The 25,198-nt window shown below is 43.2% G+C and overlaps 1 protein-coding gene across 1 annotated transcript in view; it reads left to right on the top strand.

The window, feature by feature from the left end:
* Window positions 1-25,198, top strand: part of SACS (sacsin molecular chaperone) — a 1,519,772-nt gene that overhangs the window by 489,230 nt on the left and 1,005,344 nt on the right. The window contains exon 5 of the mRNA XM_044070971.1: window positions 16,816-16,927. Coding sequence (XP_043926906.1) covers window positions 16,816-16,927 — 112 coding nt within the window. The remainder of the gene's footprint in view (window positions 1-16,815; window positions 16,928-25,198) is intronic.

The raw sequence follows: 25,198 nt of genomic DNA, 5'->3' as shown, positions 1-25,198 counted from the left end.
GTTGGAGCTTTTTTATGCGTAGGAATGACTGTAGCCATCTTCCATTCCTTGAGGACAAAACCTGACTGAAGGCTTCAGTTGAAAAGTCATTCAAGTGGATCAGAGAGGTCATGTTTCATGTTTTTTTATTTATTTTTTTTAAACATCCTGAGATGTTATTGGGGGCCATTGATGCAGTGCTTTTGGCCTTGGAAAGTGCATTGGTGGCCACAACTGATGTTGTGCAACCTATAAACAAATGTATGACATCTGGGTCCAAGGAAGTCATTGTTCCACTGTATTTGCCATTCATCACACCTATCATTGAGTACCATTCCTTCTTGGGTATGTACCTAATCAGGCACATCCAACAATTGAAACATTCACAGAGGATCCTCACTAAATACAAGTAAGTAGCATGTCTTGTGCAGACTGCCTGAAGGCCTTATTCTCCTACAGGCTGTTGAGGGGAGATCCACGCTTGGCATACAAGGCATTGCCAGACCCCACCCTGATGGATGTCCTGCATATCCTTAAACAAACAGATCCAGAATTATCCTTTCTAAAGTCTTAAACCTTGCCTGTGATATAAATCGGAACTACTGTAGAGACAGGTATGTATACCAGAGACCACCCCTTCTGTGGAGCAGGCTCTCCATCCATGTGAAACAGAGTTCCTCCCTAACCTAGTTAAAGTGCAACTTAGACCATTGGATGGGGAACAGGAAATTCATACCTGGTTTGACACCTATATCTGTAATGGACACAGGCAGCCTGTAAATAGTTCATCTCACAGGCCCCTGCTTGTAAATGTTTCATCTCTCAAACCCCTGCTTATACTTATCAAGGGTACTAAAACTTGTTAGAGATTTGGGATGCATGGCTAGGCTTGAAAAGGCCATTGTGGTTGTTAGCTTAGTACACAGCTATGAATCTCTGAATTTTACAAATGGTCCCTCAACCCAGAAACCGGCAGGAAAATTCAGTCACCTGGGCTTTCTTTGTTGCAGTCTTTTTGCCACCCCACACAACAACAAGTGCAGCAGCTATTTTGTCACAATTCTCTCTTCCAGGACAGACACCAAGGGATGCTCTGTCTCAACAATGCTCCCCCCCCCCGGCTCCTGTATGCTTATTCATCTGTCCCCGTGATCTCCACATTTCTCCAGAAGGCCTTGAGGTGCAAGGCAGCAGTCATCGTCATAAGCCCTCTTTTAACACAGATTTGGTTTCCCATTGTAAGGCATCATGTGAATGTGCCTGCCTGGTTCCTGTATCCAGTACATCGCTCAACCCTCCTAGGAGCCTAACCTAGACCTACATTGTCTGAAACTAACCGTTTAATTTTCCCCAGTTTCACTGATGGCTAAAGATGGTTTTGTCTCTAAGGAGGTTGTCAGAATTCTACCAGCTTTTTAAACACCCTAGATTGGCAAGATCTGCCACAGCAAATGGAAAAAGATTTATGACTTGGGCTTACCCACAGAATACTGACCTTTTTTCTCGTCAGCCACAGTAAATATCTTGCACTTCCTGACATCTCTGTTCAATTCAGGCTTTAGCTTCTTCACTTTCAAGCTACAGTTAAGAGTTATTTCGAATTTTCACATTGGGTTTCAGGAACATCCTCTAGCTTCTTCCAAAGTATGCAAGGCGTTATAAAAGGCACTTTTTTTTTTACATCTGCCCCTTAAAGACCCAGTTCCTACTTGGGATCTGAATTTTATGCTAGAGGCCCTCATAAAAACTCCTTTTGAACCCTCATCCTCTGCAGATGTTAAATACCTCTCTGGGAAGACTGTTTTTCTTGTAGGCATCACCTCGGCAAGAAGGATTACTGAGCTCCATGCTCTGTCCTCCTCTTCCTGTTATCTCATTTTTCATAAAGACAGAGTACCTCTAAGGACAAATCCTTCCTTTACTCCCAAGGTTGCTTTTGAGACCAATATTTCACAGCCCATTCATCTACCAGTCTTCTTTCCTAATTATGGAAAAAAGAAGTATTTGATACATACCTTGAATGTATGTAGACGGTTGATCTGATGAGTCATTTTCATTCGTTCCTCAACCTGTATGTTTTGGATCTGACCTGGACACTTTCCAAGCTCAAGATCCAATGCTCAAGCTCATCCTCTCTATCCCATAATGCCTCCTTCCCCCAAAATACCTCGGTTCTCATTTGCCATTCACCGAAGAAGCATCGAGATTACGCTGCTCCAGTTTTCGTTCCAATAAAAGAGTTTTGTAAATCAGTTTCTGCTGTTCTTTGGCTGTTCTTCCTTCCTCTTCTCCCACTTTCTTTCCTTATATATATATATATATATATATATATATGTATATACATATATATATATATATATATATATATATATGTATATACATATATATATATATTAAAAAAGGTATTTTTTTGTAGTTTAGTAGTTGTAGGAGTTCCCATGGGTTTCTCCAAGTTACCATTTTTTTCCCCTTCTATCACTCAAGTCTCTTCTCTTTCCTTGTCTCTAGTTGGTTTATCATGGCTGAAAAGCTTGATAAATCCTTGGGATTTAACAAATGCACATCCTGTGGGCACACGATTCCCTTGTCTGATGCCTTCAGGGAGTGTGTTTACTATCTAGACCCAGTTCACCTAGACAGCTCCTGTGAGATTTGGGGGGGAATCAACCCTCATGCCCTTGGAGATTACCATAACATTCTGGTATTGAAGGGCTTGCTTCCTTTCACTTCAACACCTTCTACTTCAAGAGCTCCAACCCCCATTAGAAAATCCAAGCAGGCCAAGGAACACAGGAAGAGCTGCCGAGAAAGGCATCAAAACCTTTGGATCTGAGGTCTTAGGATCCAGTAATTGTGATCCCAACTCCCTCAGCTCCCCATGCTTCAAATGTTTCCTTGCAGCTGGGTGTTTCGGCCTCACCCAGCCAGTGTCCAGACCGCCACCTGTGTCCTCCTCCATCAGGTCTGCCAGTAGCTTGTCTGAGCACGAGGTGGATAGATTAATGAGACAATTTCTCAAGGCACAGATTCAGATGGGGGTACTGCAGGCTTCGTCCCCTTATAGATCCACGAGCAGGCATTCCCCTTTTCGCCCTGTGGCTCCTCCTCCTCCTCCTCCAATCTGACTTCCTGCTTTGTAGTTATCAGGTATGGCCCTGAGAACCAAGATGTCAGATCCAATAGTTGTTTCCACTTTGAGTCAGGCAGTTTCCCTGATGCTGTTGGCTGCAATGGCTTCGGGGCCTAGTGCATCTCAGAGCCAAAGCTTAAATGTTGAGTTCAGGGGCTTGACTTTGAGGTTTTCACAGATGTTGCTTCCTTTGGAACTTTGGAGTTTCATAACTCAGCTGTGACTCCCCCTCGAAGATGAAGGTAGCGGGGGTTCAGAAGAAGTCTGCTTCGGTGGCTTCGGCTGCAGAGGGATGAGTCTCAGATCCTTGCAGTCTGTCTGCATTTGAGGTGGTGAAGAGGGTCCTCTCCCACCTTAGGGTACTCCCGGTTCTCCTGCCGTTTTATCTGATTCCTGCCCCCATGGAGTATGTCCTTGATGTCTCTCGCCTTCCACCGGGACAGCCGATGCTGCAGAGCCCCCAACCTCATCCCACTGTGAAACCCTGTTTTTCTTCCGATACCTCCCTGAATTATCCCACTGTGAGGAGGTCCTTCGGAAGAAGAGGTGTAAAAAGAAATACCTGGATTCCCCACAGGAATCCGTCACTACAAACACCGAGTTCGAGGAAGGGGAAGGGGCGCCCAGATATCCACCCAACAATGTCTCCTTTGCAGGCATTGTAGAGATCCTTCTCCAGGGTGGATGGTCCTCTTAAAGCCCTTACCCAAAGGAGTCAGTGCTCTTGGAAGCCTTCGACTTCAGCCTGTCTTCATCCTGGGTGTCCCCCCAGTGGACCCTCTTATTGAGTTAGTTTCCACCAGGGCATGGAAGGATCTGAACCCCGTAGAGCCCGTACCCAAGTGGGCTGACAAGATTCTTAAAGATTCTTACTGCTGCCTTGGACAAATCCCAGTGGACCAAAGTGTTCCTGGTAGATGACATGGTTGTTATTAGCAATCACCAAAAAGTAGCTAACTCAGGAAAGCTGCACTGTCCATCCCCCTAACAGGGAGTCTAGGACTTTGGCAGATTCAGCAAGAGGGTTTATATGTCATCCACATTTCCTTTGAACATTGAACTATTTGTCCCATTTTACCAGGCTACAGAGGGACCTGATCAAGGAACTCTGTAGTGCAGTCTTTGAGTCCATGTCTTAAGACGAATGCAAGACATTTTCCTCCAGAATGACCACTCTCCAGTTGATTTCTAATTCGTCCATGAGGCTGATTGACCATGCAGCTGAGGGCACGTCTAGGACCGCCGGTTCTGGCATTGCTATTAGGTGTCATGCCTGGATGTGGCTGTGTGACTTTGCAGAATGTTTCAAGGTGTCATTTGTCAAGACACCCTTTGGTTCATCTGTGTTTGACCCCACAGTTCATGGAACACACTCCCACAGTGAGAAGGATAGGAAGACCTTGTCTGCCATCAGAATCCATTTTTTCACTACACAAAGATCCTTTTCAAGGAATCAGCATGGAGGGAAAAATTGTTTCAGGAAATCTCAAGGTCTTTTTCAGGATTTTCAGGGAGACTTCGCTGCCCCAGGGGCAGAGGGAGTTTGCAGAATCAAGGGTCTCCGGAATCCTCATCGGACTTGGTGCTCCTGAAAGGTTGCCCGACTGTCGGTCTCTGGAGGCAGTCAAGGGGGGGGTGCTTATTCTTGCACCCAGAAGCCTGGTTATCCATCACAAGTGATCAGTGGGTGCAAAGGACCGTATCCAGACATCCAGAGTATACTCAATTCCCTTCTTAAATCTCCCCAAGCCAAATACTTACCTCCCAGATATGCCATCCAATCAGAAGGAAGCAGCAGTGCTATAAATTACAAAGCTGCTCCAAAAGAGTCATCTAGGAGGTCCCTTCTGACCAAGCTGGATCAGACGTCTACTCAAAGTTTTTTTTTTTAGTACCAAAGAAAATGGGGGATGTAAGGCCAATTTTGGATCTAACATTCCTGAACAAATCAGTAAAAAAACTTAAAATTCAGGATGGTCATGATCCAATCCATCCTACCTCTTCTGAAGATGGGCAAGTGGATGTGCTCAGTAGACCTGAAGGATGCATGCTACCATATCAAAATGGAGACGCACTCTAGACAGTATCTTCATTTCAGGCTAGGAGTCGGTCATTACTAGTCTAGAGGGCTTCCGTTGGGTCTCACCACAGCCCCCAGGGTGTTCACCAAATGCATGGCAGTAGTTGCAGCTCATCTCAGACTGCAGGTATTCCATATGTTTCCTTATCTTGATGACTGGCTCTTAACCGCTTCAACCAGGCATCTACTCAATCAAGCCAGGGATTACCTAGTTCAGCTAGCTTCCAATCTGGGCATTATACACACAAAAATTACAGCTCAGTGCTGTTCAGCTAATAGACTTTGTTTGGGCTTGTTTGGACAGAACCACAGCTATGGCTTTCCTACTTCCAGACAGGGTGTTGAGTCTGAGATTTCATGTCTCTCAAATCCTAGCAATCCCATCACCTCCAGCAAAACTAGTTCTAAGAGTGTTAGGTTCTATGACTGCCATGATAATGCTACTGACTACAGCATGCCTACATATGCGAATCCTACAGTGGACGTGATCAGTTCATTGGTCATTACATCAGCATTCTTTAGTTCATCCCATAAAACTGTCAGGGGTTTGCAAAGACTGTCTTCTTTGGTGGCTGCATTCTCCAGAAGTCTGCCAAGGTCATCCTTTTATTCTACCCCCACCAAACACCACTCTGACCATGGACACCTCCCTGTAAGGGTGGGTGGGGGGCATTTTCTGGGACGGATGGTCCAAAGAGTGTGGTCTTCTCAGAGGACCAAATTGCATATCAACAACCTGGAGATGAGAGTGGTTCTAGCACTGCAAACACTACATAGCTTTCTTCCTCTGGGGACCATTGCAATTCAAACAGACAATCTATCCATGGAATGGTACATTAATAAGCAAGGGGGAACCAGATCTTACCCACTGTGTTGAGAAGCACTGAGAGTGTGGCAATGGGTGATCTGTACCAACCACTTCGTAGTAAGAATGCACATTCTGGAGGAGTCCAGAATTCTAGTGGACAGGCTCAGCAGAACTGTACTCATGCCGATCGAGTGGTCTCTGAACGAGTCAGTGGCAAACATAATTGTACACAAGTGGGGTCAACCTTGCTGTGACCGCTTTGCCTCTCCCCTCAACAACAAATGTAGCAAGTTCTTTGCCTTGATCCCTTCTCAGGGACAACCTCAGAGAGATACTCAAGTCCATGCTTGGCCTCCTGGTCTACTCTGTTCATTTCTGCCATTACCCCTGATTCCAATATTCCTTCAGAAATCTCATAGTTTGAAGAGCAAAGTAATTCTCATTGCTCCTTTCTGACCTCAAAAGGTTTGGTTCATCTTCCTTTGGTCTCTTCTACTTTGTTTGCCATGGACTCTTGAACCTCTACCAGACCTGTTGTCCCAACCCTTGGGACAGACTCATCCGAACCTTCAAGGTCTAAGATTTGACCGCATGGTTTGTCCAGTTCCAGTGATGGCTAGACATTCTAGGCTTTTGTCCCCGGTTGATGAAATTCTGATATCAGCTCACAAAGCATTTGTTAGGCAGATGTACAAGAGCAAATGGAAAAGGTTCTGTATTTAAACTCGGCAGTAGCTGATAGATCCTTTTACTGTTCCTGTGATTTTAGATTTCCTGGCTTTTCTCTTCCAGAACACAGCCAGCTATTCCATGGTGAAGTTTCAGTTGGCAGCCATTTTGAATTTCCACACTGGGGAAAACTTTGTTACTCTAGCTTCTTCGAAACTGTGTAAGGTTTTTCTAAAGGGCACTTTTTACTCTGTCCCCCAGTCAAGGATCCAACCCCTCCTTGGGATCTTACTTTGGTTTTACAAGCCTTGGTGCTTCCTCCCTTTGAACCAACAGCTAAAGTGAATCTGAAATTTCTCTCCTAGAAAACAGCCTTTTTGGTTGGTATCACATCAGCAAAAAAAGTTTTTGAGCCCCAAGTCCTCTCTGTTAAACTTCCTTACTTGATCTTACATAAAGATAGATTTTCCTTACAGACTAATCCATCCTTTTTACCTAAAGTGGCCACAGAAGGCAATACTAGTCCGTCCATTCATCTTCCAGTTTTCTTCCCCAATTTCCAGAATAGGGGAGAATAGAATACACATTGCATCTTCTGGATGTTCATAGGCAATTACATTTTTATGTGGACAAGACAAAATCCTTCAGAAAATCTGACCAGCTGTTTATATCCCTTTTTTACACGTGAGGAAAGGGACAGCAGTTACTAAACCTACTCTGGCCAGATGGTTGCGAGATTGCATCAAAAGGTATGTCCCCGCCAGGATGTGTCAAAGCTCATTCAACGAGATCTATGGTGACTTCTTAAGCATTTTCCTTGAATGTCAAGTTGATGTCAGTGCAGCTGCCACTTGGTCAAGGTCTCATACTTCTCATTACAAGCTAGACATTATTTCCAGGAATAGAGCTGCCTTTGGCTCTAAGGTGCTTTGGAATATCCTTCTGTAAAGGCGACCCTAGGTTCTGCGTAACTGGGGACTCTGTCCCACAGATCAGGGAATGAATGAAAATGACAACATCGGATAAAGAAATTGTTCTTACTATAACGTTCCATCTGTGTTGTCCATTTTGTTTCTTCCTCAAGCTCCCCATCCTCCTTTCCCCTGCTTCTTTTCCATGTAGACTTGACGGAGTTGGTCTCTATCAGGAACTGTAGTTCCTTTGTTGAGCCCCTGAACCTTTTTCTTTATCTGTATCCATATAGATATCTTTAGCTGTATAATTTTTAGTAAACTCAATCTGAGGTATTCTGGAGGAAGAAGGAATTATGGGATGGAGAGGAGGAGCTTGAGCATTGAATCTTGAGCTTGGCAAGCAGCCGAGTCTGATCCGAAACCCACAGTTCGAGGAAGAATGAAAATGAACAACACAGATGGAACGTTATTGTAAGAACATAACTTCTGAAATGATATTGTCAATCTTCATCCATTCTTAACTCTTGGGTTACAGTTCTGATCCTCGGAACCAATCCAGCCATTACATATCTCACGCCAGCAAAAAATCTCTCCAGCTACTGGTCAACCTGTAATTCCCCTCTCTACATTACCTCAGATCATGTTTCCTCTCTCAGAACTAAGTAAAATATTTCTTTCCTTTTCCTTTTGATATCCAACTTCTAAAGCCCTTTTTTGGTCTTGCCCGTTGGAGAGTGTGAATTTGTTTACCGCTGGTAATTCTCACTACCATTGTTGGTACTTTCCCCGCTCACCTTTACCATTAGGTAATCTCTCTGTCTACCATTGCTGGTAGTTTTTTTCCCCTTGGTGATTGAATGGTTTGAAATCTTTTCTTCTTTCCTTTCTATTTTTCTTCTGCCTCTCCTCATTTTTATTTGGGATGATGGCAGATAAACCAAAAAGTTCTCCTTCAGGTTTTAAACAATGTAAAGAGTGCGGCAGGAAAATGCCAAACTCTGACGGTCATGATCTCTGCGTTTATTGTTTGGGTGCACCACATTTAAGTGTTGACTGTACAATCTGCCAGGGTTTCAGCCATAGAGCCCTGGTACAATGTAAAACTAAACTGATTCTCAAAGGGCTTATTAAAGCCCCTTTCGAAGAAGGCTTGTCCAAGGCCGAACAGTCTCCTCCCGCCTCTGGTGCAAAATCTACCTGCTCGTTGCCAACACCTCCCTCAGCACAGACTGTAAAAAAACAAACATGCAGGTTCCAACTGAGACCCAAGGTTCTGAAACTGACGTAACAGAGTGAAACTTCAGCACCAACAACCATACCAGTGCCTTCAACATCAACTGTGAGTCCCATACAGATTATGGCTCCTACCACTTCTGCATTGTCTACGGTTCCAACATTGGCACTGATTGTCTCTACTGCCGTGTTGGCACTGACAAGGTCTATGACATCCACACAGATTACAACTCCTACTACTTCTGTATTATGTATGATTCTGACACCGGCACCGGTTGTATCGACACTGATATCTCCTATGGTCCCACAGATGGTGCCAAAGATTGAATCTTATGTACAGCCCAGGACTACCTAGTACCCTTCCATTGACTCCGTTTTGGAGCAACTCCTAGCCGTTTTCTGGAGAGACCCTAGTGGCCTTCTGCATTTTCCATTCACTCCACCAGAAGCCTCTGGGAAATTGATGTTGTTAGTTTGGTGGATCAGATTCTGACAGCCAGGGGTCTTCACCCATTTCTCAACTCCCTCTCCCTCTGGTGCAGGAGGTGTTATTCTCCTCCTCTGACTTCCTGACAGGCTTTAGAGCAGTCAACATCACAGGTTCCAATGACCTTGGCACTGACTACCCTTTTATCTTCGGTGCTGGGTATGTTTCTGACACATTTGCTGCCTTCAGGACTGACAGTGGCCCAGAACTGTGTCTTTGCCATCAGGTCTGGGGGGTTAGAATAAGCTCAGACATTTTCTGTGGAGGCAGTCTTGCCTGTTTGGGCTGTGCAGATGGGAGACCCATCCTCTATTCCGGCTTCTCAGGTGGTGCTCTCGGGGGGGGGGGGGTGACCCCGGTTCAGAGTTTGTCTGTCTGTCTTGGTTCTGGGCTCCCATCCCTCCTCAGGGGGGTCCTGCCTTTCAAGCCAAGGAAAGAGCCTGACCTACCTGTTAAAGGTCTCCACTCTTCAGATGCCCCCATTGAAGAGCCACCTTGGAAGAGATTGTATAAGAAGAAACACCTTGATTCTCCTGAAGAAGCATTCACAGAGGACACGGATTTTGATGACCGGGAGGGATCCCCCTGTCATCCCCAGAAGACATCTCCTTTGGAGACATTCTGGAGATCCTAAGACAGAGGGATAATTGGAAGCCCAAAGACCCTTCCTCTGAGGAATTTGTATACTTGCAGGCCTTTGGAGCTCACCCGTCTACCTCCTGGGTGACCCCGCCTGCTGACGACCTCATTAGGTTAATCACTTAGCGGGCTTGGAAGGCTCCTGACGCTATAGAGCCCATCCCCAGAAACCTGACAAGATACTTTCAGCACCCTAGGACCATCCACATTGGCTTAGTAGTTGATGCCATGGTAGTCGCAGCTGCCACCAAGAAAGAACTCGCTGAGGAAAGTTCTACTGTTTATCCCCGTAAATGGGAGTGCAGGGTGATGGACAGATATGGGAAGTGAATCTGTGCTTCATCGACCTTCTCCATCAGGTTCTTGAAGTTTTTGACATATTTTACTAGACTTTAAAGGGATCTGGTCAATGAGTTGTCAGACAACCTGGTGGGAGCAGTGGCTGAAGGGGTCCAAGAAAAAGTGGCTTTGCAGTTAGCTACCCTGCAGTCTGTTTTGAACTAGTCCATGAGGCTCATTGTGCATGCCACCGAAGCAGCGATAAGGTCAGCAGGTTCAGACGTTGCAATTCAATGACATGCTTGGATGGGCCTTTGTGAGTTTGTGGAACTATTCAAATCTTCCCTCATCAGTGCTCCCTTTGACGGATCTTCATTGTTTGGGCCCAAAGTGAAAGAAACTCTATTCAGGTGTGAGCAAGATGGAAAGACTCTGTCTGCTATGGCCGTATGTTTTTCCACTCCTCAACGATCGTACTCTAGGAATCAAAGGAGGGGCAAGATGTGGTTCAAGAAGTCCCAGAAGCCTTTCCAGGACACACATGGTACAAACTTCCCTCAGGGCAGAGGGGGAGTTACAGTGGAAGATGCCATTCTAGAGGCAGGGGTGGTCTGGTCAACCCTACCAACACTCCTGAAAGGAGGCCAGACTGCTTGCCTCTGGAAGCAGTCGGGGGAAGATTTTCTTTGCACCAAACTGCCTGGTGGCACATAACTACCGATGCCTGGGTGCTAAGGATTATTTTCAGAGGTTATTCTAGCCCCTTTATCCTTACCCCACGAACTCGAGCAAAACTCCCCAATGTTCCACTCAGAGAGTTCAAGTAGGGTTAGAAATCCAAAAGCTGCTAGAAAGAGTCATCTAAGAAGTCACACCAGAACAGCTAGGATCTGGTTGTTACTCAAGATTCTTTTTAGTGCCAAAGAAGTCAGGGGACTGGAGACCAATTTTGGATCGCAGCATTCTGAACAAATTTGTTCAACAGTCAAAATTCCGGATGGTCACTTTTCAGTACATACTTCCTTTCTTAGAGAAAAACAATTGAATGTGCGCTGTCTACTTTCAAGACGCATATTGCCACATAAAGATGGACAAAGATTAGAGAAAGCTTTTGTGCTTTTGGCTGGGAGCCAGTCACTACCAATTCATAGTGCTGCCCTTTGGTATCACCACAGCCCCCAGGGTGTTCACCAAATGTATGGCAGCAGTCACAGCACATCTAAGGCTGCAGAGATTCTGGGTGTTTGCATACCTGGACGACTGGCTCCTCACAACTTACCACCAGGCATCTACTTCTACAAACCAGGAACTTCCTTCTGAAACTATCTCCTCAGTTGGGCATAACAGTAAACCTTGTGAAGTCTCAGCTAACCCCTACTCAGCATATGGAGTTCATTGGAGCTGGTCTCAGCACTCAGTCTTTTGTAGCATCGCTACCCCACCACAGGCTACAGAAAATACAGTTGCAGGTTCAGCCCCTTCTTCTTTCAAACAAGAAACCAGCTCAGCAAAGCAATGGGCTCTATGGCGGCAGCGATCACATTAGTCCCAGTGGCAAGATTTCACATGAGATTTCAGTGGATGCTTGCAAACCAATGGTCTGTTCTAACCCACCTTGTGAATCATCATGTTTTTATATTCAGTCGATGCAAAAATGGTCTATCCTGGTGGATGCAATCCAAGGACATTCTTCTGGGCCACCTGTTTGTCAACCTCAACCTAAGGCCATAGTGACCATGGATGCTTCCCAGATAGGGTGGGGGAGCATATTTTAGGGAAGATGGTCCAAAGCACTTGGTCCCCCTCCGAGGCCAACCTACATATCAATGTTCTGGAGATGATAGTGGTGCATTTCATTCTGCCTTACCTCAAGGAATGATAGCTGTTCAGTCAGACAACATGTCCTAAGTCTGGTACATCAACAAACAGGGGGAGAACTAAGTCCTTCCCACTGTGTCGAGAAGCCCTTCGAGTGTGGCAGTGGGCTGTAGCTTCCAACCGCTTTCCCATCCCTGGGAGTTCCAGTGTAACAGCAGACAAACTGAGCAGATGCATTCTTACACCTCACGAGTGGTCTCTAAATCCCAAAATGGCGAAGAAGATTTTTCTTCATTGGGGCCAGCCTTTCAGCGACCTGTTTGGTTCAACTCTGAGCAACAAGTGCAGAAGTTACTCTGCCCTAATTCCCCCTCAGGGGGAGTCCCTGAGAGACGCTCATCTCAATTGGCTCCCATGTCTCCTTTATGCCTTTCCTCCATTTCCTCTGATTCCTCTATTCCTCAAGAAAGCAGCTTGGTTGAGAAGCAAAGTAAACCTCATTGCACCTTACTGGCCTCGACAAATATGGTTTCACTTCCTATGGCTTCATGTACTCCATCACCCATGGATTCTGGACCCAGCTCCAGATCTTCTGTCTCACCCCTAGGGACTGGTGCATCCCAGTCTACAAACTCTCAAGCTGACTGCTTGGTTTCTCCACTTCCGTTAGTTGCCAGGCACAATGACCTTCCATCTTCTGTACGATATATTTTGCTGGCATCCCATAAACCATCCACCAGTAATCTCTACTGTAGTAAATTGAAGAGATTTTCTTTCTGGGCTTGTGAGAATTGTCTAGACCCTTTTTCAGCTCCAGTGGAAAAAGTTCGAGTTCTTAGCTACTATTTTTGGTAAAACTGCTTCGGCTTCCACGAATAAGGTTATTTTAGCAACCATTTCAAAGTTACATAATCGTTTCGGTGACCAACCCTTAATCTCTCACAGACTTTGTAAAGTTTTTCTTAAAGGCACATTTTGTTTAAAGCCCTTTTTCAAAGATCCCTTACTGCCATGGGACTTGACGATTGTCTTGCAGTCACTTACATTACCTCCCTTTGAACCTGCTGCGACCTGTGACTTAGTTTCTTGGAAGACTCTTCTTCTGATTGCTGTCACCTCAGCAAGGCGGGTGTCTGAATTACAGGCTTTATGTTCTAAGGCCCTTTATTTAATTTTCCATAGAGACAGAGTATCAGTCAGGATAAAACCCATCCTTCCTTCCAAAAGTCATCTCAGAGGCCAATATCAATCAAACCATAGACTTGCTGGTATTTTTCTGAAACAAGTCTAATATGGGTGAATACTGCTTACACCTTCTTGATGTGCACAGGCAGCTACATTTCTACTTCAATAGAACTTAACAATTCAGGCAATCAGAACAATTATTTGTGTCCTTTGCAGGCGCAGCCTCGGGCAAGCCATTTTCTAAGGTTACTCTTTCCAGATGGCTAAGAGATTACATTTCCTTTTTTTACTCAAAAAAGGAATCTAAAACTCCCTATGCCGGTGAAGGCTCATTCTAACAGATATAAGGCAACTTCAGCTGTTTTCCATTCTAAACTTCCATGTTTGAAATTTGCGCTGCTGCAACATGGGCTACTCCTCATACCTTTATTACTCATCTCAAATTGGATATGGTCTCCAGGGGGAGAGCCTCCGTTGGCTGTATGGTTTTGAGTAATGTCCTTCCATAGGGCCACCTAAGATCTAAGGTAGCTGGGGACTTAGTCCCAAGAGTCAAGAATGGATGGAGATTGACGACATCAGTTGAAGAAGTTATGTCTTACCATAACGTTCCATTGTGTTTTCGATCTTCATCCATTCTTGCATCCCACCTCACCATCCCCCTCCTTTGGACTCCTGGTGGAGCGTTATGCCATCCTGGGTTTCCCTGTTAGGATACACCTTGGTCATGGCTTCAGATTTCAGTTACTGTATCTTTTGAGAGCTTGCAAACTCGATCTGAGGTATTGCAGAGAGATGCATTATGGGTAGACCAGTAGCTCAAGAGATTTTTGGCTGGCGCAAGCTATGTAACGGCTAGATCGGTTCTGAGGATCGGAACCGTACCCCAATTGTCAAGAATAAATGAAGATAGACAACACAGATGAAACGTTATGGTAAAATGCAACACCACAGTACAGATTCATTCAGAAAGCATGAACGGTTTTTCATTTCATTTGCTCCAAACAAGTTGGGGGAAAAAGGAGTCCAAGGCATAGCTTTTAAAAAGGTTGTCTGATTGCATCTCAGTTTTTTTTATTTATTATTATTTATTTTATTCATTTATTTACCAGGAAAGTCTGACTGGGCCAGAAGCCCATTTTCAGTGGAGGCCCAGGGAGAAAAGCTACGCAGAAATATAAGCAAAATACAATAATAAGTACAATAGTATACATATAGTAAGATAAGATGCAGAAATACACATCTGGTTAGTCTGTACAAAGAAGTATTCAATACAGTGTTCTAGTAGATACAGGTTCAAAAAGAAAAGCACCCAAGCATTTCAGTAAAGATCACGGTGAGAAAAAGTACTGTGTACATATTAAATAATAGTTATAAACAAATGAGATTTCATATGTTTGTGTGTATATGTGTGTGTGTGTGTGTGTGTGTGTGTATATATATATATATATATATGTATATATATATATATATATGTGTGTGTGTGTGTGTGTGTGTGTGTATATGTATGTGTGTATATATATATATATATATATATATATATATATATATATATATATATATTTTTTTTATATATTTTTTGAGTAGTATAACACTGAGGAGAGGGAGAAAAGGGGTAAGGAGTAGACAGTGTTATGAGAGAATTATAGATATCTTGTAAGTTAGGCTTGGTGCAGGAGCAATGCCAGTTTTTGGATTGATGTTCAAATAGTAATTGTTTGAAATTGGTAGATTCAGGTTTGATTTGGAGGGTGTGGGGTAGAGAGTTCCATACTTTTCCTATTTGAAACACTGGCAACTGGTTCAGGCAAATAAAACGGTAGACTTTAGATGAAATAAGTGTATTTAATGGATAAAATAAAGCACTTTTCGTCCAGTATATTAACTTGAACTTCTTCAGCTATTTGATTTGAGAATAGAGCTTCCCTGTGAATGTTAGCTTTGTTTACTCTGAGAAAGTTTCTGTCTGCAGATCTTAGACTTCATGAGCATGAGTTACGAACAAGTTCCTTGAGAGATGGGCAGTTGCCAGGATGGAAGATGATATTGCATGTGAATTTAAGTTGGTAGAGATGGAGAAGGTTAAGTAGCTCGAGCCAATTTAATTTATGTAGAGTAATACAAATGTAGGTTTGGCGGGGAAGGTTGGCTGCGAAGCTGGCTATTTTGTTGTAGCAAGTTTCCAATTTGGTTAAGTATGATTATTTTTTAAGTTGGTAAAGAGGGGGAAAAGATTAAAAGAGTGTAGAGAGGAGGAACATTCTGGATATGGCTAGTCTGATATTGTCAGTGAGGAATGGCTTACTTCTGTGTAGTGAGTCAAGTTTGATGTGTACTTTAATTGTGATGGCTATGTGTTGGTCATATCTGAGTTTGCTATCTATAGTCATGCTGAGGAGTTTTGTATGCTCAGCTGGTTGGATGACTCTGTTGTTTGCTGAGAGAATGGTGAATGAGGGGTGGTAGGTGATTGTTTGCTACTGGTAAATAGCATTAACTGAGTCTTTTTGGGGTTGAGGATTAGTTGTGATTTACTTAGATTTGTTTCGATATCATTAAAAGCTTATTGGGCTACTATTTGGAGGTCTGGTAAGGTATCTGCTGAACAGATTAAACTTGAATCATCCACATACTGAACTACTTTAGCTTGTGTTGTGTATGAGGCTAGATCATTAGAGAAGATGGTGAAAAGAAGGGGCCCTAGTATGGATGCTTGGGGGACTCCGACTGAGACAGGCAGAAGTGGTGAGACTTCAGATTTCCATCGTAATGCTTGTTGTCTGACAGAAAGATAGCTTGGGAACCAGGAGAGGGAAGTCTTTGATAGGTTTACTGAGGCAAGAGTATTATGCATGTGTTATGATTGTTGATAGGTTTAGTGAGGCAAGAGTATTATGCATGTATTATGATTGTCATCTATGCATCTCACAACAGATCTCGTTCTTGTAAACAAATCTCTTTCTTGTAAAACAAGAGCTCACTCTGCCAGTGCTGTGGCACCCTCTACAGCCTTCATCATAGCTCATTCAGTGGGTGATGTCCTTGAGGCTGCCACATATCTTTTATTAATACCTACAATTTAGATCGTACCTCCAGGTCTAGATATACCTTTGGTGCTACCATCTTGAGGGGTCCTCTTTTGTGATATCAGAGTCTCCATAGCTTCGTATTCTGGTCCATATTTCTGATTGGACAGACTGAGTTAATAGGATACAAAAGTTACATACTTATATCTGATATGGTATCCATCCCGCCTTTCTCCTTTCCATATCATAAGACCTGAAGGATCAGCAGGTCCCACCTCATTGTATCCAAGGCAGAGCACAGATTATTGGCATCTATGTCTTAAGGCATCAGACTAGATCTGAGGTAACTAGGAGGATTAAGTGCATTATAGGAAGGAAGATTTGTTAAAGGGGCTCGAGGCTGGAGCACTAATTCTGTTGGGTCAGATCCAACAAGCAACTTGAGGACCCACATGACATGTCAGATGGACTGTAATGAAAGGATCTATCATTATGGCAAGCACATAACTTTTGCTTTTATAATGTATTCTATTTTTAACCATTCTTTCGCTTTTGTTTGGTGTTACAGGAACTGATTCAGAATGCTGAAGACGCTGGTGCTACAGAAGTTAAATTTCTTTATGATGAAACACAGTATGGCACTGAATCACTGTTGTCAGAAAATATGGCCCAGTATCAGGGTAGGAGTAAATATTTTTCTTTTTACAGTTATTTAAGTCTGAGTAGTGGCTGCATCTTTGCTGTCAAATTCAATTTGTTCAGCTATGTTAATTTTAATAAGGAGATATAGTTTACTAACGGTTTTACTTTTTTCCTATGGCAGATGTCTTGTTTTTATTGTAAATCAGCAACAAATCTCCCAACAAATTCAAACAACCCTAAACGTAGAATAATATGAAAAATAGAAGCACAAAGTGGAAGGTAGCTGGAATAAATGGCAAAACCACAACAAAATGAAATCCACTATTTTCTATTTATTAAAATAGGATGTTATTTTGTTGTGGTTTTGCCATTTATTCCAGCTACCTTCCCCTTTGGACTTTGATTTTTCATATTATTTTTATAGTAAATGTATACTCATGTTTTCACAGCTTATGTACTACAAAAGTGCTTTACAATTGTGTACCAAAGAAAAGCATTTAAAGCATTGTAGGGTAATTCAAAATTAATTGTTATTTGAAAGAAATCTACAGGTAATAGCAATTAATTCCACTGGTTTCAAGCATCATCAGTACCTTGATTTTATTTTTCTTGGTATGCAACAGAACAAGTTGAAGCCACAGAAGGATAACATCAGTCGTTTCATCTGTGCATCCCAGCTGTTGCAGGAGGGACACTAGATATATGAAGCTGGTGAAATACTGCTTGGAATGTTTTGGTTTGATGAATGAATAGATTTGATCACCCCTGAGTACAGGGATTTTTCCATCTTTCTGTCTGGGCAGCCTGGAAAATTATTACTCTCTCTTTCTAACTGGCTTTTTTGAATCAAAGCTATCTGGATTCATATCAGTCTGGTTTTAGATTAAAACACAACAATGAGCCTGCTGTTGATCAGGTAGTAGGTGACCTTCTCATAGTGTTGTCAAGTTGTACTGACTCACTCTTTATCTTTTTCTGTCTCTCAGCAGCACTATATAACACGGATCAAGGAATAATTTTTAAAATATCTTTATTAAATTATCACTTAAATCATACACACACATATACTAATAGAAAGCAAACCATATTAATATTTTTGTTTTTCAATTTACACACATTATACATTGTGTTTTTTTTCCTGTATTCCAACTGTTTTCCAGTGCAGCATTACATAAATCACCTAGCAGTGTGAACATTTGTTCTAGATGATGTAACACCCTGACCCATATGCAAAAATGGGGAAAAAGAGGATGATGGATGGATTACATAAATCAGTCATTCCCTGCCTTCCCTTAAACATCCTTTTCTTCTTTTCCTTCTCCTGAACATTATTCAGTCATGTACCATATCCATGTATGCCTTCAGCTGCCTCACTATTAACAGGGATAGACTCCAGATATACAGTCCCAGGGATTCCTGGACTTAGTAACTCACTGGTCCAAGGTGTTTGTGTTTACATTGCCCAATAGGGGTGGAAACGTACTTGACTTGGTACTCGTAAACATGGGAGAATGCTGTACCCACGTAGTGACCTGTCCTGAATGGTAAGGTTAGACCACAAAGCTGCCTCCTTTGTAAAAAAAAAATACAGGCTAATACAGTAACATTTATGAACTATTCTAAGGCAGGCTTCATACTAAGTGATAACTTGTCAAAATTTCAAGCTGCCCAACTGTGAGAACACAGCTGCTTGTATGGCATTGTTCACAGAAACTGTGTACAATCATGTCAATAGATAGAGACAGCTTTTTCGATCAAATATAAGCCCAGAATTAACTCAAAAAAAACAAACCACCCTGGTAAAATCCAAACATAAACAGGTTGTACAACAACATAAACTGTGCAGAACTGATTGTAGAGACACCTACATGAAGCCGGAAAATATAGCAAATCTGCTGGCTGACAAATTCAGCTCTGATTTTAACCTCCCTCTTCCCCGGCCGCCCCCACAGATAATACCATCAAACAACCCCCCCCCCCCACTCTCATTATGGAGCAGGTTCTAGATGCAGTCTCTTAAGGCCAAAAACACTGCACCAGTTGTCCCTGATAGTGTCCCAGGGTGCCTCCTAAATAGCCTGAAACATAACCTGTTTGGATCACTGGAATCACTTTTTAACTATAGCCTCCAGACAGGCTTTGTGCCACACAAATGGGGAATTACTGCACTCGTCCTTCTGCACAAGGGCGGGCTTTCAAAGGACACCAGGAACTATATGTTAAGCCATGGAAATAATTAATAAGGACATAGAAAATCCCAGTTTGGTTTCAAGGGCAGATCATGTCTAATCAACCCGGTGGACTTCTTTGAGAAGGTCACCAAGGCAATGGATGAGGGACAAACGGTGCGTACTACCTATCTTGACTTGGCTGTGATATTTTATACAATACCCCTCTCAAGCGTTGTAAACAAACTCAAGGATATAGGCATAAACCCCTATGTTACACACTTGATCGACAGCTGACCCTCTGATAAGATCTAGGAGGTTAGGATGGGAGAGACCACCTCCAAAAGGAGGCCGGTGACTAGCAGAGACCTATACAGCTGTGCGCCATGTCTGCTCATTTTTGGCATCTACTTCTCCAAGTCAAGGATAATGTCAAAAGCCTCCAGCTGACCATGTTTACAGATGATTGCAAATTTGGAGCATTCATAGAATCCCTCTCACGTCAGTAACATCCTACAATAAGGACTAACAGACAAATGACTGGTGCCAAAGCTGCAGTTTAAACTCAGTGCCAAGAAATGCATAAGAGTACCCTTTGGAAAGTCAGCCACCCTAGGAAAGTACATCATTGATAACACATCCCTAAGATTGTAACCAGTAGTCAGGGATTTGGGTAAGTATGTAGATAGTAACTTGGCTTTCGACCAACGTGTGTAAGGTAGTAAATAAATCATTCTATGTTGCTCAACTTATATGCAAAGGTGTAGCATCTAGGTCCAAGGATGTCATCAGCCCCATCATTGAGTACACAGCCCCCTTTGGTATGTACCTGACCAAGTGCATGCAACAAATGGAACATCCACAGAGGTTCCTCACAAAAAGAATACATATGGTAAACAGCATGTTCTTTGCAGATCACCTCAAAGCCCTACCCCTATACTGTGTTTCTTTCAGACTGTTGGGAGACCATCAATGTCTGGCATACAGGACATCCTTGGATCCCACTCTAATGGACTTTTTGCCTATCTTCAAAGTTAATATCAGAACCACTCAGTCTACAGATTTAAACTTTGCTGTGAAGGGACAGGTATGTGTCTCAAGAAATTCCCCTTCTTTGGAAAAGGCTCCCCATCCATGTGAAGCAGAGCTCTTTCATAACCCTTGTCAAAAGAAGCATGGACCAGTGAATTGCAAATCAGAAGTACACCCTGGGTCTAGCACTTAATGTCTGTGATGGACAGAGGCAGCTTGTAAATCTTAACCCTAGCTTACATGTATCCCCATAAAATAACCTATAAAATACATAGTTTTGCAGGATACAGTTGGGATGCTTGGATAGGCTTATAAAGGCCCCATTTGTCATTAGAGTAATATACTCCTGTGAACCTATGTGTTGTTCCCCACAAATTCCATTTACTTCTATGTAAATTGCTCATCCCCTTTTCTAAAGATCTGTCTTCACTTCTTTTGCCTCTTTTCTAGTAACTGCTTTTTTGTCACCTGACCGTATTAAACTTAAGAAGCACTTGCTATATCTCAGCAATACAGTTCCTGTGTCTTAGCTCAAAAGAAGTGTTTACTTAGTTACAGCCATTTACTCCCACAATATTTCTGACAGAATGCTCCGTAGGGAATCATTAAAACCTGCCAATACATTACACACTCAAACATGTTCTCAGTTACCTATTTCTCTGGCATCACACCTCCAGCATGTACTGATTACTTGAACATTTTTGGTCTGCTTGGGGTATAGAATACCTATGCAAATACTTCCAAGCAAAAATCTTAAACCTTCCAGTCTTGCATATTTGGGAGCACATATCCTCCCATTGTTCTCTTGTAAATTGCTTAATCAGTTTCTCTTCCCCAATCCTTTCTAATCTCTGATTGATTTTAATAGTTTTCATGCAATATTTTATATGCCTTATTAATTATCCCTTTTTAACAGTAGCTACTGTTCTAGATTTGACTAAAAACTCTACACAGTAGTCTTCCAATTAAGACTTCTCCAGTCCCTTTCTCTTTTATTATACTCTGCTATCCCTACCAGGGATTGACAAGCTCTAACCTGCAGTCCAAACTTCTTCTTGGCCTCATCCCATTCTGTTAACCTTCTCTTTCTTGTTATTTGCTCCCCGTACCTTGGTTCCTTTGCCATTTTTTTTTAGTAAATTCCAGCCCATTTTTGCTTATTTTCTGTACCCTTACTTGCAGTTATACATATTGGTAAAATCTCCTTCTTTCTTCATTCCCATGTTGGCTTAGTTCTTGGAATATTTTCTGCAACTTTATGACTATAATATATTGTACAGTGGTTATCGTTCTCCGTAAAGATCTACATTGAAAATACCACTCTGTCATTTCTTGCACCTCCACCCCGCTTCATCATCATCAACATCCCTTTTCACTTTAAATTATGACTTTTGCCTGTGCCATGTTTATGAGCCATTACTGTGTAGCTGTAAAATATCCCTTCAAATCACGTAATCCTAAATCACCATGTTCATAGGAGGATCAACTTATCTCTCTTAACTCTTGCCCTCTTTCCCTCTCAGATATATTCCTTCAACTGTTTACTAATTGTTGTCCACAACTTCTCATTTGGTTGATAAAAATATGCCCTGAGTAGCATTCTGCCATCGCCCAGAATGATACCGCAGTACAAGGACAAAATGATTGACTTCAACAGTTGGCTAAGCTTCTGTTGTCATTCTAAGGGGATTCAGTATCTGTCTACTTGGGATGACATGGTCGACAGACCACGATACTTTGCCATAGGTGGCCTGCACCTGTCGCCCCTGGGATTCTGGATACTGGCTAAGGCTCTTGCTGCCCCTATAGTGCCTTTTTTAGGCAAGGTTCAAATAACAAAATCACCGCCATAACAGGAACAGGCAAGCAAAAACTGAGGGTAATGCTACTCAATGCTAGAAGTCTAAATCTCAAAATGCACTCACTGGAGGCACTCCTTAAAATGGAGAACATCGATATCTGTGCAGTGACTGAGACCTGGTTCAAGGCTCCAGAGAGCACTCCTGCACTACCAGGCTATAACTCATACCACACTTTTTGGCCATGTAACCTGAACCAAAACACCAAAGGCAGAGGTGTGTCCATATTCATTAAGGATATACACACCTCCAGGCTAGTTGCTCAGCACAATGCATCAGAGGTTATCCAAGTGCAACTAACTCTGGGCAAAACTGCAATCCAAGTTGTAGCTTGCTACAGATCCCCCACCATGCCCCAGGATTCCCACTCCTCTTTTCTTGATGTACTGGAAAATATTAGGGTTCAACCAAACACCCTAATAGTGGGCGACTTCAACTATCCCACCATTAACTGGGAAAACTACTCGTGTACCAACTCCTTAGCTCAACGCTTTCTGGAATTCATAAACTCCAATGCCCTGGATCAACTTATCCACACCTCTACCAGGGGCAACAATATCCTAGACCTAGTCATTGCCAACATGAGTGACTGGTGTTCCACACCTGAAGTCAACTTCTCGTTGGTCTGATCTGTCCATAAGCTAATCACCCTTGATATCCACATTCCGCCCCCACCCCCCATTAAGGAAACCACAGTAGAATATTTCTTCAAAGCCAACTTCATGCTTCTTAAAACAGAAGTGGTGAACTTCATGACACCCATGCAGATGGACAATACAGTTACAACTGCTGAATCCTACACAAATGCAATTTATAAACATTTACACGAGTGCATGGATCATGCTATCCCAAACAGAACCAAGACGCTATCCTCCAAAAAAAGGAAGCCAATCTGGTGGTCCCCTGCCATAAACAAACTGTACAACAGAAGAAAGAAACTGTTGCAAAAGAGAGTAAAATCCCATGAGTGGAGTAGCTCCCTGGTCAGCCTCAGTAAGAAGCTGAGATCCCTTATAAGAGATCCCTTATAAGATCCTCCAAAGCTAGCTACAAAAACAAAATCGCCACTAATTCCAAGGACAACCACAAAGCATTCTATAGCTATGTCAAGAATTTGGATGGCAACACCCAGATCTGCTCTGAGTTACAGCACAAAGGCACAAAAATTACAGAACCAACTGATATTGCCAACATCCTGGCAGATAGGTTCAATGCTAACTTTACCCCCCTCTCACCCCCTAAAGGGCCCATAACTTTACAGGAAGAATGCAGAGTCCCTGTAATCACAACTACACATGTAAAAGCTGCATTCTAAAGCCAAAAACACAGCATCCATGGGACCAGACAACATCCCAGGCTGCGTTTTACAAGAACTTCAGAACGAACTGGTTTCCCACTTAAGCACCATGTTCAATAATAGCCTCACATCAGGCTTTGTGCCCACTGAATGGGGCACAGCAATAGTTATCCCACTCCACAAAGGGGGAGCTACCACTGATCCTGGGAACTATCGACATATTAGCCTGATGAGCCTGGTCTGCAAGGCCATAGAACGTATCATCATGGAACTCATAAACAGAGACATTGGTAACCTCCAAACTCTGGATTGCACCCAGTTCGGGTTTGCAGATCATGCCTCCTGAACCTGATCGACTTCTTTGAGGCAGTCACCAAAACCGTAGATGAGGGTAAGGTGGTTCACACAGCCTATCTTGACCTCGCCAAGGCTTTTGACACCATCCCCCATTCTAGAATTACAGCTAAACTCACTAAACTAGGCATAAATCCCTACATCACAAGATGGGGTTGCCAACTGGCTCACTGACAGAGCCCACACTGTAAAAGTTGCAGACTCCAAATCTGACCTCAAAGCAGTGACAAGTGGAGTACCACAGGGTTCCGTCCTGGGACCTCTCCTGTTTGGTATCTATTTCTCTGAAGTACAGGCTAACACAGAAGGCCTCTGGCTAACGAAGTTCGCAGATGACTGCAAACTAGGAGCCATAGTCAAGTCCCCAAATGATGTGGACATCCTACAGAAGGGCCTCGCTGAGACAGATGCCTGGTGTCAGAGCCATGGCCTCAAGCTCACTGCCAAAAAGTGCAGTGTCATCCCCTTTGGTAAAAACTCTGTACCCATGAACTACCACATAGGCAGCAATCTACTTAACACCAAATGCGTGATAAGAGACCCTGGGACCCAGGTGGACAGTAGTCTCTCCTTTGATAGTCACATTGCCACAGTAGTCAGGAAGTCCTTCTACGTGGCACAACTCATCATAAAAGGGTTCTCATTCAGGAAAAAAAGAGGTCATTGTTTCCCTCTACTCGACACTCATTAGACCCATTGTAGAGTACAACGCCCCTTTTAGAATGTACCTCACAAGACATCTGCAGCAGCTGGAAAGGCCACAGAAGTACCTCACAAAGAGGATTACTGGCCTCAAACAAATGCCCTACACTGACCGCCTCAAAAAAACTCCACCTTTACTCCATAGCATATCGCCTACTCCGAGGTGATCTCTGCCTAACATATAAAACTATGTCAAACCCAGACCTGTTGGAAATGCTACACCTAAAGAAATCCCAATCCCTCTGAGCTGCACGCTCTAGGGACCTAAACCTTGTCACCACAATAAACAGGACATGCTGGAGGGATAGATTCCTGTCCCAGAGACTTCCCATACTCTGGAACATACTACCCATCTATGTCAAGCAAAGATGTTCATCGTGTTTCACTGCTGCAGTCATTACACTTGGGTTATCCTGCCGTCAGGCGGTCGCGCAGTCGGCCAGAGTTCCAAAGTCTTGGTCTGGCGTCGGTTGCTGTCGCTTCCTCCTTGACGTCAGTGCGTCAGGGGTATATAAGATGCAGCTGACGCCATTTTCTTCAGTGTTTCTTGCCACGTGCCCGAAGCAAAAGCAGTTCGCAAAGTGCCGGTCGGCCGACTCCTGAGATATCAAAATCTATTTTCAGAACCGAAGTCTTCAGTAAAGCTAAGTACCCCATTGGGGAAACTTTTTCTTGCCTCAGACCGATGTCAGTAAAAGTTAATAATTGTATTTCTTGTGGGAAGCAAATACCTCATAAGAATTTTCATTCTTACTGTATTCCATGCCTAGGCCCAGATCACGACGTCACTAGTTGTCAGTTTTGTGCTAGATTTAACAAACGCACTATTAAACGTCTGTTTGATTTTGCTCGCCATTACTTTGGCTAAAGATTTAATTATACCATGCCATCGGAACA

This window comes from Protopterus annectens, chromosome 5.part0 (assembly GCF_019279795.1).
Source record: "Protopterus annectens isolate FY-2018-M chromosome 5.part0, PAN1.0, whole genome shotgun sequence".
Taxonomy (NCBI): Eukaryota; Metazoa; Chordata; order Ceratodontiformes; family Protopteridae; genus Protopterus; species Protopterus annectens.
This window is presented reverse-complemented; position numbering and strand designations above follow the sequence as displayed.